This window comes from Eleutherodactylus coqui, chromosome 11, assembly GCF_035609145.1.
Source record: "Eleutherodactylus coqui strain aEleCoq1 chromosome 11, aEleCoq1.hap1, whole genome shotgun sequence".
Taxonomy (NCBI): Eukaryota; Metazoa; Chordata; class Amphibia; order Anura; family Eleutherodactylidae; genus Eleutherodactylus; species Eleutherodactylus coqui.
In genome coordinates this window covers 64,810,337-64,828,310 of record NC_089847.1, presented here as the reverse complement: position 1 = coordinate 64,828,310, position 17,974 = coordinate 64,810,337, and the positions used below count along the sequence as shown (strand labels likewise).

General features: G+C 43.1%; 1 protein-coding gene across 1 annotated transcript in view; it reads right to left on the bottom strand.

Annotated features, from left to right (window-relative positions):
* Positions 1 to 17,974, bottom strand: part of BBS1 (Bardet-Biedl syndrome 1) — a 61,886-nt gene that overhangs the window by 2,955 nt on the left and 40,957 nt on the right. The window contains exons 9-16 of the mRNA XM_066582279.1: positions 11,153 to 11,259; positions 5,507 to 5,627; positions 4,896 to 5,054; positions 3,857 to 3,926; positions 3,595 to 3,753; positions 3,300 to 3,433; positions 2,108 to 2,242; positions 693 to 779 (exon numbers count right to left, since the gene is read on the bottom strand). Coding sequence (XP_066438376.1) covers positions 693 to 779; positions 2,108 to 2,242; positions 3,300 to 3,433; positions 3,595 to 3,753; positions 3,857 to 3,926; positions 4,896 to 5,054; positions 5,507 to 5,627; positions 11,153 to 11,259 — 972 coding nt within the window. The remainder of the gene's footprint in view (positions 1 to 692; positions 780 to 2,107; positions 2,243 to 3,299; positions 3,434 to 3,594; positions 3,754 to 3,856; positions 3,927 to 4,895; positions 5,055 to 5,506; positions 5,628 to 11,152; positions 11,260 to 17,974) is intronic.

Genomic DNA, 17,974 nt, shown 5'->3' with positions numbered 1-17,974 from the left:
TCACATTAATCGCTCTAATTTTCACAGAATGCTTAGTGGCCTGCCAGGACCTGCAGCCCTGGTCGCTGTGCAGCCAATCACGTACAGGGGTGTCACCTCCCCTGTCAATCTTGCCTCCACCAGGACTTCCTTGTGGCGTCAAGATACAATAATACTGATATTGTGGCTGGTGGTGTTATTGGAGATATGGAAGCTTAAATGGAAACATCGGACGTTAGCATTGATAGCTGCATTCAGAGCACAGGATCAAGTTTATATGCAGTCATCCTGCTTTAACATTTAAAGAGATATTCCGATGCTTACAAAAAATGTCTCCAGGTTAGGTAATGGGGGGGGGGGGGGACACGCACACGCGCACGCACACACACACGTGGTCCTATGCTGCTGACCTGGTCTCTTCTGCTACAGTCCCTGCAAACAAGTCCAGGAAGCAATACCTCCACTGACGTCAGCGATTGGCTGCAGTAGTCATGCGAATATTAAACGTGATGCAATTTCTTTCTGTTTCAGCAGAGACCAGATCAGAGGGGACTAAGTCAGCAGCACTTGACCAGAGGGTAAGTATTTTTTTTTAGTGCCATTACTTACCCTGGGGTCCATTTTTTGTAAGTGCAGGAAAACTATTTAATGATGAACTGATAGGTATGCTAGGATTGAGGACTCAAACATTGGCGAACACAGGTGACATCTACCTTAATTATATCAGAGATCCCTTTGTTAGTGCAGCAGTCCACAAATGTCTCAATAGGATAGTTCAAGCCAGGAACCAACAATGGAACCTACAACAGAAAAAAAAAAATCAGCAGAGATTAGTGCGGAGTCGCCACTTATAAAAAAACACAGCGAACTCGGATTCTAAGCCACACTCGTGATAATTTCTGTCCCAGGATTGGAAGGAAGTATATTATACATACACTTTTTATCTGCCAGCCTTCTGATCCCCCAGCTCAGGGTCCTATTTTTGGTCATCTAAAATGGTTGACGCAATCTTCGGACTACCTAATCCCCACAATGCACTGGTAGCGCTAGACTATCAATGCATAATACCCAATCTCTAACCAGTGTTCCTCAAGTGGTCAGTGCTCGCCAATCAGAAAGCGATGCACAGCCTAAGGGCTCTTTCCCAAGGCCGTAGGCGTTCTCACGTGCGCCCACCGGCACCGTAAAAACATGTGAACGGGTGCACAAATCCAAAGTTTGTGCACCCATTCAGACAGCACAGCCCCAGCGCATATACGCTGAGGCTGCAATGCCGTTGGGCGTGGGGAGCGGTCTCCCCTTTCCCTTCCCCACTCACTTCCTCTCTCCTCCCCTCTGTCTGTTTGCAATGGGAGGGGGTGGGATGGGGGTGAAGCTAAGTTCCAGTTCCTTGTCTGCAGCCAGCAATGGGATGGGGCGGCCATTGTAAACAGCCGGAGGGGAGAAAAGAGGAGGAGGGGAGAAGGGGGAGGGGGAGTCACACTGCTAAAACTCCCTCCAACCTCCCTTCTCCGGTCGTTGTCATTGGCTCCCATACGAGCCCATGCAATGGCCGACGTATTCCGGCTCGAAGGATAGTTCCAGGACTATCTGGAAGAGAGTGCCTGGCGCTATATTGGCCCCGCCGGGCACTTTTACGGCGCGGGAATACGGCCAATCCAACGAATCAGATCGTAGCGTATATCAGATCGTATATACGCTCATGTAAAAGAGTCCGAAATTAGGTATTTAAAAAATTGTGGTGGCTTTCCTGGATTTAACCAGGAACCAGCAGATCATAGGGACGACAGAGAAGAACAACTGCAGGTAATATACTTCCCTCCTCCTCTGGCCTAAGACAGAATTTAGTCCTAAATCTGACGGATAGGCTCACCGCGGAGAATCGTGGCAAATCGCAGCATGCTGTGATTTAAAATTCTCTGAGCGGAGAATCGCTACGATTCTCCGCTCATGGGCAGCCGGGCTGCGCTTTCCATAGTAAGTCTATTGAAAGGGTTCACTGCGTTTCCCATGGCCGGATTATCGCAGCAGGAAACGCAGTGAAGAATTGCCCGTGGACAGGAGGCCTAAAAGTCATGAAGAGGGTAACCTTCACATTAGAGACCAGTAACACAAACTATTGAGATACCTTAAAGAATGCCGGTTTGAGCTGGTAAAGTTGTTCATCATAAAGAAAACTAATTAGCAGTTGCATAGAAGGTCGGTTCACTGATGTGTTCTGCAAGTTCAGTATTAATTTGAACCGGGGACCAATTCCTTGTACCTGAAGAGAAGAAACAATTACTAAATAAATAGTGTTTATAGAAGCAGACAAAATCTGACGGTCATATATATTGGAATACACGTTGCTATAACATGCATTTCTTCATTTAACATACTGAATCAAGCCATATTTGCTGAGTGCTCCACACCATTAGCTCGTCTTCCAGATGAACAACTGTCAATAGGTTACTTAAATAGGCCAAGTAGAAAAAGGTGAAATGTACAATGAGATATGTAGCTTGATCAACAGAGGATGGAGGCTGTGTAAACTTTTTTATCATCAACACTGGAACCTTTAAATGGCATTTTCCAGGTAATGTCCATTGATGACTTATGCCTCCTGCACACGGGCGGACATTTGGCGGTTGGATTTCCTGCAGAATTTCCGCCCGTGCCCGCTGCCATAGGATTGCATTCATGCACACAATCCTATGCACACAGCCGCAATTTGTCTGCGTGAAAACACACGCGGAAAACAAATCGTGGCATATTCTATTTCTGTGTGGGTCTCACAGAGGCCCGCACAGAAATGTCAGTAGAGACCGGCTGGCTCCGCTCTGTGCATGCGCCGGCTGGGCGGCAGCTGACACATTACAGAGAAGAGGAGACGCCGGGAGCGGGTGAGCCGCAGGTTTCTGTAGGGGCACGGGTCCGCATCCCACTGCGAGAATTCTTGCAGCGGGTTCCGACCCGGCCGTCTGCAGGCGGCCTTAATAGATCAGGATAGGTCACCAATAGTTGATTGGTGCCAAAATACAGTGTACGGAGGGGAAGCAGTCCGACCACTGGGTAGTAGGCAGCACTGGTAATTGCAGGCACAGCTCTCACGGATTTTAATGGGGTCAGAGTGATTTGATTCTGCTCTGCACACTGTGTTTTGGTGCGGAAAGCAGGCGCCTGAACAGGTAACCACCCGGGGTCCATCCCAAGTGACGGACGCCAGCCAAATATTGATGACCTATCCTGAGGATGGGTCATCAATACAAATAGCCCAGAAAACTCCTTTAATGAATATACAAGACAAATCTAATTATGACCAGAAAATATCATGTACTCACAGCACCATTTAAAGTAATTGGTTCCTGCATTGTTGAGGAGACTGGGGTGAGGCTGGCATCCATCGCCTTAACATATGCTCGGGCAGCAGTAAGGCGGAGGCGGTACAGATCCATTTGAAAAACACGGTGCATCGCTGGGGAGATAAGTTACATTTATGAAAATAAGCCATTACTGTGTTCTATCTATGTTCAATTGTAGCAAGACTAATACACTCTTTGCTCCCTTTAATCTAAATGATGCATACTTTTGAGTATATCCTATATAGAATATTGCACAGGGCATAGGACAACTTACCCACTGCATTCTCTCTCTCACGAAGGGTCTGGTCGACATAAAGTTTGGTTTTCTTGGGTACATTCAGCTTAATGCTTTGTCCTGTAGGGGGGCCAGGAGATGTGTCCTTATCTTCAAAGTGAGCCGTCCTCTTCAATATCTTAATAATAAGACCTCCTCCTATGGGTTACGATAGAAAAATTTGCGGAAAAAAGAGAAAGGAGTTGAGATGATTTAGCTCACTAAGCAGAAAAAGTGTTATGGCAAATGTGACATATACTACCTCTGGTAGTCATTATTAGAGTATCATCCTCTCTTCCATATCTTCCAAAGCAAAGACTGGTCACTATGTCCTGTGAGTCAAACAGAATTTTACTAAACAACTCTGTTATATTGGGAGGGGTACAGTATCTCCTTGTGGAGGCCACCTAGTAGGCGTGAGGAGACTTAAGGCCCATTTACACGGAGCGATGATCGCTCAAACAACAGTTTGAGTGACAGCTTTGAGAGATCATTTTGCATAAACTATCAAGTAGCTACTCAGCTACTTAATAGCTTATTAGTGTGCAAATGAAGCCTTTAGCTGAAAGCAGTTAATAGCCTGAGGGCTCTTATCTGCTTTCAGCTCCTTTGTTCTCCAACGGGTAACAATGCTATCAGCACTACTAGCGGAGAACTCAGCGTGCGGTCCCGATTAGACCGCACAACGATTTTTAGGTTGACCTGAATTTAACGATCAGCTTGCAGTGCACGATGTCCGCACGTTTAGAAACAACGATTATCGCTCAAACGATTGCTTTTTAGCGATTTTTGAGCGATCATCGCTCCGTGTAAATGGGCCTCTAGGAGGCTATGTAATGCTCCTCTGGTAAATTTCCTATGCAAATAGGACATGTTACAGTGAAACACTGGGACTTCATGGCCATTTACACCTGATGATTATGGTTCAGAATTGTCCAAACTCCCACGCTCCAGCGGGAATTTGAGTGTTAGTAGTACTGTGTAAATAAATGCAATGACTGAATGAGAATTGTGCAGTCGTTCAATTTCTGTACGCAGAAAACTTAACGATAAGCCGTTCAGAAGTGAATGACTGTTGTTTACATTGAACGACTGTCTGTTTAAAGTGAATGGAGGCGGGCGGGTGGAGAACGCTCCCCGGCCACTCTGCTTCCATGCCAGCAGCGCTTTCAGCGATACTCGCTTCTGTGTAACAGCACAGGAGCGATCATCACTTGGATGTACTGTTGGGCATCGTTTGCCAGTTTGCCCGACAGCTTGTCCCGTTTAAATGGGGCATTAGGAACTGAACAAACACTCACCGGAGTTGATATAACACTCAGGAGATTCTTATCTCTGTACAGATGCACTTCCAGATTCTTTAATCCCACCAGAACAGCTTGAATGCTACGTGACTTCTGTTCCAATAATGCCATTGTCATAATGGAGGCAGGCAGAGTAACCGTCCAAAGCAGCTTTCCCTGTCACAATTCAGATTACCCAATGTTGTTTATGTGTCCATCAAAACTTACATCGTTAAAACAAAATGAATATGGCAGCGCTTTACAGACATCGTCCGGCTTCACACAGGTGTATGCGTATTTACCTATGCATTTGAGCTGCATATTTGCGCATATTTTCCTGTATTTGTTGCGCTTGTGAGAAAACATGCCAGCATACTCCCATTGATTTCAATGGGCAATTAAGTTTAATATGTGCTATTTCTGTGCACAATACACGCAAAAATAGAACATGCTGCGTATTTTTTGTGCAAACAAAATGTGCCAGCAAAATACGCTCATGTGCATGAACCCATGGAAATTAATGGGTTCTATTCACTGCGTACTGCACGCGCAGATTTTGTATGTGTAATACACAGCTGAAATGTGTTTGTGTGAATAAGCCCTAAGGGTGCACTTTCTGGTGCGCTCACCTTTTGGGAGTATCCAAGTAGCATCTCCTGGGATGTCCCAATTATGATATTCTTTTGGACACGGACCATTCCCACTACCTGCGTACTCAGTTCAATGCAATATTTAGGTCGCTTTGAATCTCTGTAAAGACATGAACAGCATAAAGCCATAGTCAGAAATTAAATTAATACTGTGCTGTGTCTCTTCTTACATCGACTCATTGTGACATCCATACATTGTAGTTCAGGAACTCAATAACAATGGTTTTTGCCCTCTGTGTTAAAACGACTTGCACTAAAGTTGGGGAGATTTTTATGGAATAACTGTCAGCATAACAGCCTGTTGCTGTTCTAACAGAAGTACCTATGAGATAATTGGTATATTCTACCTCAAAGAAGAGATGTAAAATTCTCTTTTTCCAGGTTGTCACAGATCAGTCAGTACACTGAATATAAAAACTAATGAGGACCACAGAGAAAGGGGAGATGGGCCATAACTCTCCCTGATTATCTGTTTGCAACGCTGTCAAAGTTCCCAGTAATCTTCTGCATGGCATCAGTCACTCACTGTGAGAGCATCTAACTACAGGGCTGCCCATGCACAATAGATAACGGGCAGTTATCTCTCCAAATCACCACACACACATGCGCGCTCAGCCAAACATACATATTCTATACGTATTCGAGAAAGCTGCTTCCAGACTCCTCTGGCAGTGACTTATCTTCCCGAGAACAAAAAGGACTGGTCAAGTTGAAAGCTAACTGCCTGATCCTTATCTGCCATAAGAGGAGTCAGGAGGACCCTATGCATATAAAATGATCATCCAGTCTCACCACATTCTGCGATTTGGGCTATTAAACATCTAATGTATATGTTAAGCTAAAGAAATCGAAACAAAGAGAGAGAGATACTAGCACTGGAGAAGGCTGATTTTTTTTTTTAATTTAATTCCCAGAATTTTATTGGATTTTTTAAAAACTGGAATTATTCTTATCATTAATCCCTTTTCCATGAATCCATCATAACAGCACACATGACGATTGCCCTCTTGATCTCGTTGGGAAGAGGAGAGTTCAAAAGGCCATCTCCTATCACCATTCTCCAGTGGCTTCAAATTATCACAACAGGTACGTGACTCAATCTTTTTTTTTTTTTTTTTTATTGCTGCTGAAAACCACACACGGTTATGTTACATGCACAATATACAATACTCTACAAGGGTGGGTAAGTCTGTGCTGTCATGATGAACTTATGGAAAAGGAATTAACGGTAAGAATAATTCCAGTTTTACCATTTCGTCCATCCCGACAGCACACATGTAGGCAATACCAAATTATCACGGTAACATTAGGGCGAGGACCACGGCCTAAAAGGATCTTCTGCCCAAAGGCCAGTTCCCTACCAGAATGCAGATTCAAGCGATAATGCTTAGAAAAGGAGTGGACACTAGACCACGTTACGGTCTTACAAATCTGCTCTGTAGAGGTTTCACTGCATTCGGCCTATGAGGAAGAAAGCGCCCTTGTAGAATGAGCTCTTACCCCCTCCAGGCTGATAGATTTCTGGATTTATACGCTTCCTGAATTGCTGTTCTGATCCATCTGGCGATGGTATCTTTTGTCGCTGTTTGTCCGACATCCAGATTATGTAGGCGCTGTTCTTTATCATTTTTAAAATTCTGATAAAAGGAGGGCAGAATGGTTCCTTGCTCCATGTGGAACGTGGACAACAATTTGGGGAAAAAGGAGGGATTAAAGGGGTTGTCCCGTGCCGAAACGGGTTTTTTTTTTTTCAACAGCCCCCCCGTTCGGCGCAAGACAAACCCGATGCAGGGACTTAAAAAAAAACCGCACAGCGCTTACCTTAATCCCCGCGCTCCGGTGACTTCTTACTTACCTGCTGAAGATGGCCGCCGGGATCTTCTCCCTCGGTGGACCGCAGGGCTTCTGTGTGGTCCATTGCCGATTCCAGCCTCCTGATTGGCTGGAATCGGCACGTGACAGGGCGGAGCTACACGGAGCCGCTCTCCGGCACGAGCAGCCCCATTCAGAAAAGAAGAAGACCGGACTGCGCAAGCGCGTCTAATCCGGCGATTAGACGCTGAAAATTAGACGGCACCATGGAGACGAGGACGCTAGCAACGGAACAGGTAAGTGAAAAATTTCTGATAACTTCTGTATGGCTCATAATTAATGCACAATGTACATTACAAAGTGCATTAATATGGCCATACAGAAGTGTATAACCCCACTTGCTTTCGCGGGACAACCCCTTTAAGTCTCATGACTACTCTATCGTCCAGTACTTTCAAGTAGGGTTCCCTACAAGATAATGCTCGAATCTCACCAACCCTTCTAGCAGTTGTAATGGCCATCAGAAAAGCTACTTTAATAGACAGGTTTTTGCGCAATACTGAAAGTAAGGACTCAAAAGGAGGTTCACAGATACTATACAATACCACAGTAAGGTCCCAAGCGGGAACTGACTTTCTAACAAATGGTTTAAGCCTATCTGCTCCCTGTAAAAACCTCCATATCCATCTGTTCTTACTCAGTTGGACGTCAACGGAACTAAGAGCTGCCACCTGTACTTGCAGGGTTCTAGGGCTAAATCCCTTATCAAGACCTTCTTGCAAGAACTCTAAGATCCTTGTAAGGTCAGGATTATTCAGATCTGGACTATCTGATCTGCACCAGTGGCTGAATTTCCTCCATACCCTAGAGTATATAATGAAAGTAGTCTCTTTTTTGACTCTTTCAGAGTGTCTATTACCTTGGACGATACTCCTTGGTCTCAATCTCTGCCTCTCAGTAGCCAAGCAGTCAGCTTCATCTGACGGATCCCCTGGCAGAACACCGGACCTTTGGACAGAAGGTCCTGCTTGAGGGGCAGCATAATTGGAGTATGTAGTGCCAAAGAGATCAATAACGAGAACCAGGGCCTTTTTGGCAACGCTGCGGCAGTGAAAATATCCCTGGCCCAACAGTCCTGGATCTTTTAAAGAGCCCGGGAAATGAACGGAAGGGGAGGAAGGGCATATGCCAAATCCATATCCATTCCTCGGACAGTGCATCCAGTGCCAAAGGATTGTCTGTAGGGTTCAGAGAAAAGAATCTGTGGCATTTTGAGTTTGTCTTTCTCGCAAAGAGGTCTATTTGAGGAGATCCCCATCGAGATGTCAGAAGATGGAACACGTCCGTATTTAGAGACCATTCCCCTAGAGCTAGCCGACTCAGAAAGTCTGTGACAATGTTCTGGGAGCCTTTTAGATTAATAGCGTATAGTGATTTTATCTTGTCCTCCACCCAGTTATATACAGTTATATTGTATTCGATAATTGTTGCAGATGAGGGTGTCTTGTACCGCCCTGATGACAAATGAAAGACACCGCTGTCACATTGTCGTATAATATTTTTACGTGTTTTATATTATATCTTCAGCGTGAATTAAAGTTTCCCAAAATGCTTCCAGTTCCCTATAGTTTGAAGAATGAGAGCTGACCTAGGTCGACCAAGACCATTGCAGATTCCTATCCACTATCTGTACTCCTTAACCTGACCCACTAGCATCAATATTGACTGAGATGGATAGGGACAGGGACCAATGGACACCTTTAAGGTTACGGGATGACAACCACTAATCTAAAGATTTTTTACAGGTGGGCAATTTAAGCTTTTTATCTAGACTGCTTTTTATCCCAGGTAGACAAAATTTCTTGCTGGAGAGATTTGGAATGAAATTGTGCCCAAGGGATCATTGGCAAACATGCCGTCATTTGTCCGAGGACCTTCATACTATCCCTTATATAGACCCAGTTCTCCTTCTTAAATTTACTAATAGAGAAGATAATATCCTTCCTTTTGGACTGAGGCAAAAATGAATAACCCTTAGAAAAGTCCAAGAGAACTCTGAGGAAAGTTTTGCAAGTATCTGGATTTAGGCTGGATTTTTTAAAACGAATAAGCCACGCTAGCTCGGAGGGAAGCTTAGGTGTCTGCCCTTTTCCAGTCCATAGGTTCTTTTAATTCTGATGCATCCTCAAAAGGCATGAAAGTCTTTTTAATTAGCTTCGCCACCTGGATGTCCACTTTTGGCACCTCGCTCCACAATTTTGTTTCTTTAGGTACAAGCAAGCATCTATCTTTGAACTCTCTATAGATAGACTTTTCTTGGCCTTTTCCCACTCTTCTGTAATAAGTTGATTTAAAGTCTCATTTACAGGAAAACATTTCCTGTGCCGAGACCTAAGACCCCCAAACATCTCGTCTTGAACGGATCAAAGTTGCTGGACATCTACCAGCTCCATGGTATGGCGAACTGCAGATATCAGTTCCTCTAGGTCTTGATTAGAAAAATAATATTTTTATTATCATCATCCAGAATTATGGGTGCTGTTAATTTCGTTAATTCATTCTCAAAATAATGTACTTCAGTTGGTTCAGACGTGGAGGATACATCAGTGTGAGTTTGGGCCCTTTTTGCTGGCCTAGAAGGTCCAGGCTGGGGCTCGGAGACTGGTTCCACTAATAGCTTGACCCTTCTCCTTCACTATTTGGCAGAGGCCATCCACTAAGGATTGTTGCTCCTCTCTGACAATTTTTGCCGTACAATCAGCAAAAACAAGCTTTTTTGCATTGCGTTTAACTTTCTAGTACACAATGCGCATCTTTTAATCCTTTTTTGGTCAGGCTTTGGTTTTGATGCTTCCTCCTGCAATACAGAAGCCATTACACCAACAATACAGCCTGTAACTGCTTTTGCCTGTCTAAGGGGACCACTCACAGTTGGTGGGTTCTCCCGGTCACCTTCCATGCTGTCCATAACGTTTAGGAGGTGAACCAGAGCTGTATACCGCAGGGTGAGCTTTAGGAATTTCAAAATCATCGCCTTTTTTGAATCTGGCGGGGCTTGATGCCGCCGGAGTGTGCGTCGTACGTCATCACATGGGACGTGGTACAATGTTATTGGTCCACGCCGGCAGCCACTAGATGCTGGACCCATCTACAGGGACACCGCAGCATTTCTAGAGGGTCAGCGATCCGCAGACCGCCTCCACAGCGGGTACCAGACCAGACTACTGCTGTGAGCACTTTCCTCGACCATTCTCCAGTATACATGAAGAACTCCCTCTGTATCCTGTTGGGACAGGAAGAACACTGGAGAATAGTGGTGGGAGGTGGCCTTTTGAACTCTCCTCTTCCTGTCCCAACGAGATCAGGTGGGCAACCTCCATGTGTGTTGTCAGGATGGATGGAATGGTAAATAAAGGTTACAAAGTCTCCTAAAGAAAAATCATGTTTTCAACCTTATATAGTAATTATACAGAGTCTGTAAATGTAAACATTTACGTGTTTGTTGTTATGCTAACAAAAGGTAACCAAGTCATACCAAGAAAGGACACAAACAGGGTTTTTTTCTAGCTGTAGGGCTTCAAAATACAAAGTTTCCTTCATTACCCTAATGTGCACAAACCGTCAGGTGCGCCCACTAATATGACAGTGTGATAACAGCATGCCTCCTACAATCCTAATTCTCTGTTACTAATGGCAAACATTTCAGAAGGCTTTAATCTTCCTTTAAGTTTACAGTGTTCATCCTTCCATGGACAGGAGACTACACAAACTCAACACACACAATGTTCAATACACTTCAATAAATGTTCTTACCTGCGCAGAATGTATACATTACCATTGCGGCATGCAACAGTAATCCGATATTCAATATCATATTGTCCATTTACATCCAGGAGAGCCGGAACACTGGGTAGACTGACCTGTATGAATTAGACCACAAAATCAAGTGATGTAATAAAATACTTTTAAGTCATAACAAGAAACAGAGAGATATACGAGAAGTAAATAAAAGCAGATTTGGATGACTTCTGTTTGTTTTGCAGTAAAACGATATCACAACTGAAAACCTCATTCACACAGCGTATGCGTTTTTCAGCTGCCTGCACACGCTGTACAAATCGCATTAAGAAAAGCGGCGAACGAGTTCCGAGCTTAACTAACTTTTTGTCGTCCATTCACATGGGTATATTGGGTGAAAAATACGCTGCAGTGTGGAATTCTGTTGATTGGTAGAAATCCTCGGAATGACTTCTAATAGCTTAAATAGCGGCAGCTGTCTTCTTTTCCAAGCGCCAGACGCAGGTAAACTCCCTCGCCTTCCCTTTTTTTCAGCTCCTATAGGAGTCTATGGGAGCTTCCAGCATTTTTCAGCAAAAGATAGGGCAAACCTATCTTTTCACGTAGCGAGAAAAATCGGCAACTGTTTCTCGCTTTGATGGCGCACTTTTTTCAGTTGACAAAAATCGCTCACGTGAATGAATACATTGGAAACCAATGCTTCACATTAGTCGCGATTTTCGGCCGAAGTTTTACCGCCGCTAAATAGCTATGTAAAAACGCTTTTGTGAATGAGGCCTAGGACAAACAGAGCTCATTCTAATTTTAATGGATGTAGCTCTAGTTCTGTAAGGGCCACCAACATACTTTTGTATTTACAGATATCATTTTTTAGTGTGTTGTCTTGGGGAAACAAGCGGCAACAGAGAAGATCTGCGATTCTATGTATATCTCTCTGTCCCAAGCAAGGGGTGACATCAATTAGAAAGCATATTTGCTCTCTTATTGTCACATATGGGGTTGTTCCCAAAAAAGGCGTGGAATGGTGAAGACATGCTCATCTAATCACTCCTCTACACCATTTAACCACACAGATGCTGCAATCATCGCTGATGATGGCATCTTAATGTTTTTACAAAAAAAAGAATTTTTTTTAAACCTTACACAAGGCTTATAATATAGAAGAAATGAAGAGAACACAAAATAAAACAATAAACATGATTGTTATCCCCACAATTATTTGTCAAGCATTAAAAAAAAAAAAATCACAAATAGCCATTTTCTCATCATCTTGCTTTCTCTAAAAAGGAAGAAAAAAAGAATTAAAAAAAAATTGTATATACTTCAAAATAATAACAATAACAGATACAAGGTGTTCCATAAAAAGAGGCCTGATACAGCTCTGGCGACTGAAAAACAAAAACGCTCTGATCCTAGAATGTGGCACCACACAAAAAGTATTTTGTAAAAAAGTGCTTATATAGCACAAAAGTGGTAATAATAGTAATAATAATAATACCTCTATAAATTTGGTGTGGTCATAATTGTAATGACTCATTAAATAAAATATAACATAATATTTATACCACACTGTGAATACCAGAAATATAAAAATCACACAAAAAAAACCTGTTGTGAAATTGTTTTATTGTTTTTTCCATTGCCCCAAGCAAAAAATTAATAAAATGTTATTCAATATTATATGTACCCAAAATTGGTTCCTATAAAAACTAGAACTTGTCTCGCAAAATACAAGGTCTCATGCAGCTACCTTGATACAAAAATAAAAAAGTTAAGGCCAGAATTAGTTATGTCACTAAGGGTGGTTTCACACAAGCGTGTTTTTGTGCGTACATAGCTGCTGCCGGCGGCTCCATTGAAAGCAATGGTCTGCCGCCACCCCTGAATTACACTGCTCTAAGACGTATTCAGCAGCCGGGGATTTAAAATCTCACCCATTCAATAGATGAGAGCTGCCTCTGATATTGGCTGAGCACTGTGACCAATCACAGTGCTCAGCCAAAACCACCTTAAGGTGCAAAGTAGGTTGGTCACTAAGGGGTTAAACAAAAATTATAGTGAACAACATGACATCTTGAGCAGTTAGTAGGACAACTATTATTTGGTATTATTCAGGCCTTCCTGTAGCAGGTCAAGATTCACCATTAACCCCTTGAGTGGCGGGTTTCCTACCACCCTGTCGTGCCCACCAGGGCAGGTTTTTAAAAATGGTATAATCATTGAATTTCAACTAATTTTGCAGTTGCGTCTCAAGAGCCATAACTTTTTCATTTTTCCATTGACATGGCCATATAAGGGCTTGCTTTTTGTGGGACAAGTTGTGATTTTTTAAACAGGGGGGAGGAAAAAAAGAAATGGGGAAAAAAGAAAAAAAGGGGCCATGTCATTAAGGGGTTAAATAATGTATTAACTTCCTTCTCTGGGTCATTACGACGCATGGATACCACATGTGTGATTATATTTTTGATTTTTTTACAAAGTAAAGGGAGACAAGTGTTTTTATAATTTTTTTCCTTTTTTTTTTTGTCCCTTTAGGGGACTTCCACAGGGACCCATCAGGACCCCTGATCACATTCCGGGGGTCTGATGGTGACAGCCCTTTACATGCTGCAGTGACAGCCCTTTACATGCTGCAGTCACATAGACTGCAGCATGTAAGGGGTTAACACAGCAGAGATCGGAGGTTTTCTCTGATCTCTGCTGTAAGAGCTGGTACCTAGCTGTCCTCTCACAGCCAAGCACCAAGCTCTCCCTGCCACAGAGACCATCAGCTTGCTTCTGACAAGCCGATGGTCTCTATGGCAACCTGTAAACAAACCAGTGCAGGAGCTTGCCAGCATATCGGCAATATCTTCTGCTGGTTTTTCAAAGCCCTTGCTTTGTTCTCTGTGGGTCTGTGCAGGCAGAGCACACTGTCACAGCTTGTGGCATTGTGCTCTGCAGCTCCCATAGTGATACATAGCCCGGAAATCTTCCGGGCTGTATTGCTATGAGCAGTGGAGCTCCTCCCGGAAATTTTCGGGCGTGCCACTCAAGGGGTTAAGCAGCTCTTTATTTGTTTCATGCATAAGGTAAAAGTTCACATCACATTTGTGGCTTTCATCAGAGGAAGCATACCTTTGTCAGAAGGCTTTGACATATGGCATATAGTCAATACATTGCCCCTAAATTCCCATTTAACCACTTGGCGCCATCTGTTATAAATGTATGATGCTGGCACCACATAGTTAATGCTATACCAGAGACAGGGCCTAATAGCCCAACACTAACATCCTATGCTCACATGACTATCTAACTCAGAATTTCAACTCTAAAACCACAGCAAACGTCCGTAGCTATTCTGCCACGGATCTGCATGTGGATTTAGCCCCATTGATGGGCAAAATCTGAGTGCGGAATTCCATTGCGTTTCCATGTGAAGAGGTGACCTGTTGCTTCTCGATTGCAATCTGCTTGGAAACTAGGCAGTTTCTGCATGTTGATTTTGCCAAGTGACAGGGCTAAATCAGCGTGCGGATCTGGGGCAAAACCCTAGTATTCCTTGTTTGCTTAGAGTATCTTGTTTCTTGTCAGTGTAGTCTTATTCTTGTGGCTTTTTCTAGTTCAGTCAGTGTTTCTTGGTCTTGTGGTTTTTGCCTGTTCTTTACCTGTATATATGTGTCTTATCTAGCCTCATAGTACAGTTTGCTCAAGTTTGGATTCTTCTGATATAGAATTTTAGCCCTCACCCTGCAGAGTTTGTGTATTCCTATAGAATTCAGCTTCAGCCAGCCTGTCTGCCTGTCTGTCTGTCTTGCTTGTGATATTGTAGGTTTCTACCTGTCAGCTCTTACAAGCAGGAGGCAGGAACACCAAGTGAGGCTACATCTCAGTAATACACTGGAGATTCTTCACACACAAATAGCAGGGATGGGCAGTGCGAGTCAAAACTGCTTTTTCTTTGTTTTATTTTTAAACTCTGCAACTAATCATTGTATGGACTTGACTATTATATCGCTGTACTGCTAGTCTCATAGAGCAGAAATGATATCTTCAGTAGCACTCTATACATGGAGAGGCATAAAGAAGAACAAACAGGGTGGAGAGTGGAGGGGTGTAAAAGCCACCCAGAGAGATTTCATAGATGCAGATGTAATCCTGTAGAGTTCACAATAAGGATGTTTTTAGACAGAATGACTATTGTTCAAAAAGATTGTTCAAAATCAGCAAAAGTGAGGATAACCATTTGGTTTTCACATGAGCCGACAACTGAATGACAAACAAGAATAGTTTGAAGTTCATTTTATGCAGCCTAAAAATCATCATTGGCTCGTTCACTTTAAAACAAATCTTGTTTAGTTTAGTCTTTCACATTTGCCAATACAGCAAATGTGAAAGACTGAATGATGCTCTTTTAACCCCTTCATGACACGGCCTTTTTTTTTTCCCCCCATTTTCGTTTTTCCTCCCCCCTTTAAAAAAAATCATAACTCCTTTATTTATTCATCGATGTCGCTGTATGAGGGCTTGTTTTTTGCGGGACAAGTTATAGTTTTTAATGGTGCTATTTAAAGTACCATATAATGTACTGAAAAACTTTTAAAAAATTATAAGTGGAGTAAAATGAAAAAAAAAAAAGACATTCCGCCATCTTTCAGTGCGTCTTGTTTTTACGGCGCACAAACTAAAACAAAAGCAACATGATAACTTTATTCTATGGCTCAGTACGATTGCTATGATACCAAACTTGTATAGTTTTTTTTTTACTATACTACTTTTTTTTTTCAAAGACATTTAATTTTTTTTCAATTATTTTCTGCGGTCATTTTGTGCGCGCAATAACTTTTTTACTTTTCCCGTCAACGTAGTTGAGCAAGGGCTCATTTTTTGCGGGATGTCCTGTAGTTTCCGATAGTATCAATTTGGAATATATACAACTTTTTTAAACTCGTTTTATTGAACAGCATGTATTTTACATTACATGAATAAGCAGTTTCTCAAACAGTGTGCATTTACATACACTAACAAGTAATTAGACTTTACATACATCAGAAAATTCTTTGGTAACAGTGTTCAGTACCCAAGTGTGTTACATTTCTTCTACGATTACTCAGCCTATCTCAGTATATACATCTGTAATATTCATAGCTTTATTGCTCATTTTACCTGCCAAGTCTGGGTGTATTCTGTCTTAATACATTTTGGAACATTTCTTGCGTGAAGTTTGTGTTTGTTGTCCCGCACCAAATCCCCCACACCTTGTCGAACTTTTCAGGGTGTTTCCTGTTTTTGTAAACTATTTTCTCGTATGGTAGGATGGTATTGATAATACTCTGCCATTTTGTAGCTGTCGGAGGGCGCCTGTCCATCCATCTCAGCGCTATGACTTTGCGGGCATAAAATAATGCTTTAGTGAGGAATATTTTATCATAATGCTGCCATTGCTCCTCATCTATGATCCCTAGCAGACACATTGCTGGATCCAGCGGTACTGGTATTCCCATCAGTTGGGTCAGGAACTCTGTGACCTCTTCCCAATACGTGTATACCCTTGGACATCCCCATATTAGATGATTGAAGTTTGCGCTTGTAGCGCGGCATCGGTGGCACTGACTGGACACTGATCTGTTCATTTTATGGAGTCTAGTTGGTGTTAGATAACATTGATGTAAGATATATAACTGGGTCAGTTTATTGTTCGCGACTGGCGAGACCCTGGTGTAGGTGGCCATTGCGGTCTCCCAGTCCTCATCAGTCAGTGTTGGGATAAGTTCCCTCCATTTCTCCATTACCACCATTTGTGTACAAGGGATCTTAGAGTATAACAAGTGTGTATATAACTTTGAGATTAGGCCCCTAGGGCCCTGTGTGCGCAGTATGCCTATTAATGGGTATGTGGAGAAGGGTCTTCTGGGTTCTGGGAATTGCGCTGTCAATGCATGTCTGAGTTGCAGATATCTAAAAAATCCTGTTCTAGGTACCCGGTATATCTGCTGCAATTGCTCAAAGGAGACTAGTGTCCCGTCAATGTATAGGTGTTCCAGTGTGGTGATTCCTAGGTTTAGCCAAAATTGTCTGTCTGGAAGGTTCAATAAGTGCGGCAGCGCTCTATTATTCCATAAGGGGGTTTCCAGGGGGGTGTCCTCTTGCCCCGTCAGTTTTCTACATGCCCTCCAGACACTTACCGCGAGTCTGTGAATGGGTAGCATTGGTTTCGTCAACAGCCCTGGTTTTTCCAAGATGATCCAAAGGGATGCTTCCGAAAGGAAGTACATCAAGTGGTGCTCGGAGTTCGGGAGAGGGGCGCCCGACAGCCAGTGACGTATATATCGGACCTGCCCTGCCAGGTAGTATATTTTGAAGTCCGGCAGCGCCATTCCCGCTAGCTCTTTAGGCCTCTGTAGAGTTTCCATACGGAGATTGGCTCTAGCCTTTCCCCACACGAACGATGTTATTAATGAGTTGGTGGTTTTAAAGAATTTTTGTGGTACAGTTATTTCTGCATGTTCTAGCCGGTATAGGTATTTGGGGAGAATTATCATTTTAATAAGATTTATTCTCCCTGCCACAGATAGTGGCAGGGAGCTCCAAGCTTTTAATTTTAATTGCAGGGTTGTTATTAGGGGTGCAATGTTTAGATTAAAGCTTTGAGTGTGGTCCCTGGTAATGTAGACTCCCAGGTATTTAAATTGGGGGACAATTTGCAGGTTATGGTATACCTCTCCCACCCTCCAGTCCTCCTCTCTCAGCGGCATAAGAGTAGACTTCTGCCAGTTGATACGTAGGCCTGAGAAATTCCCGAATTCGTCTATCTGGGAGACGGCCAGGGGCAGGGTGTTTTGGGGTTCCGACATGTAG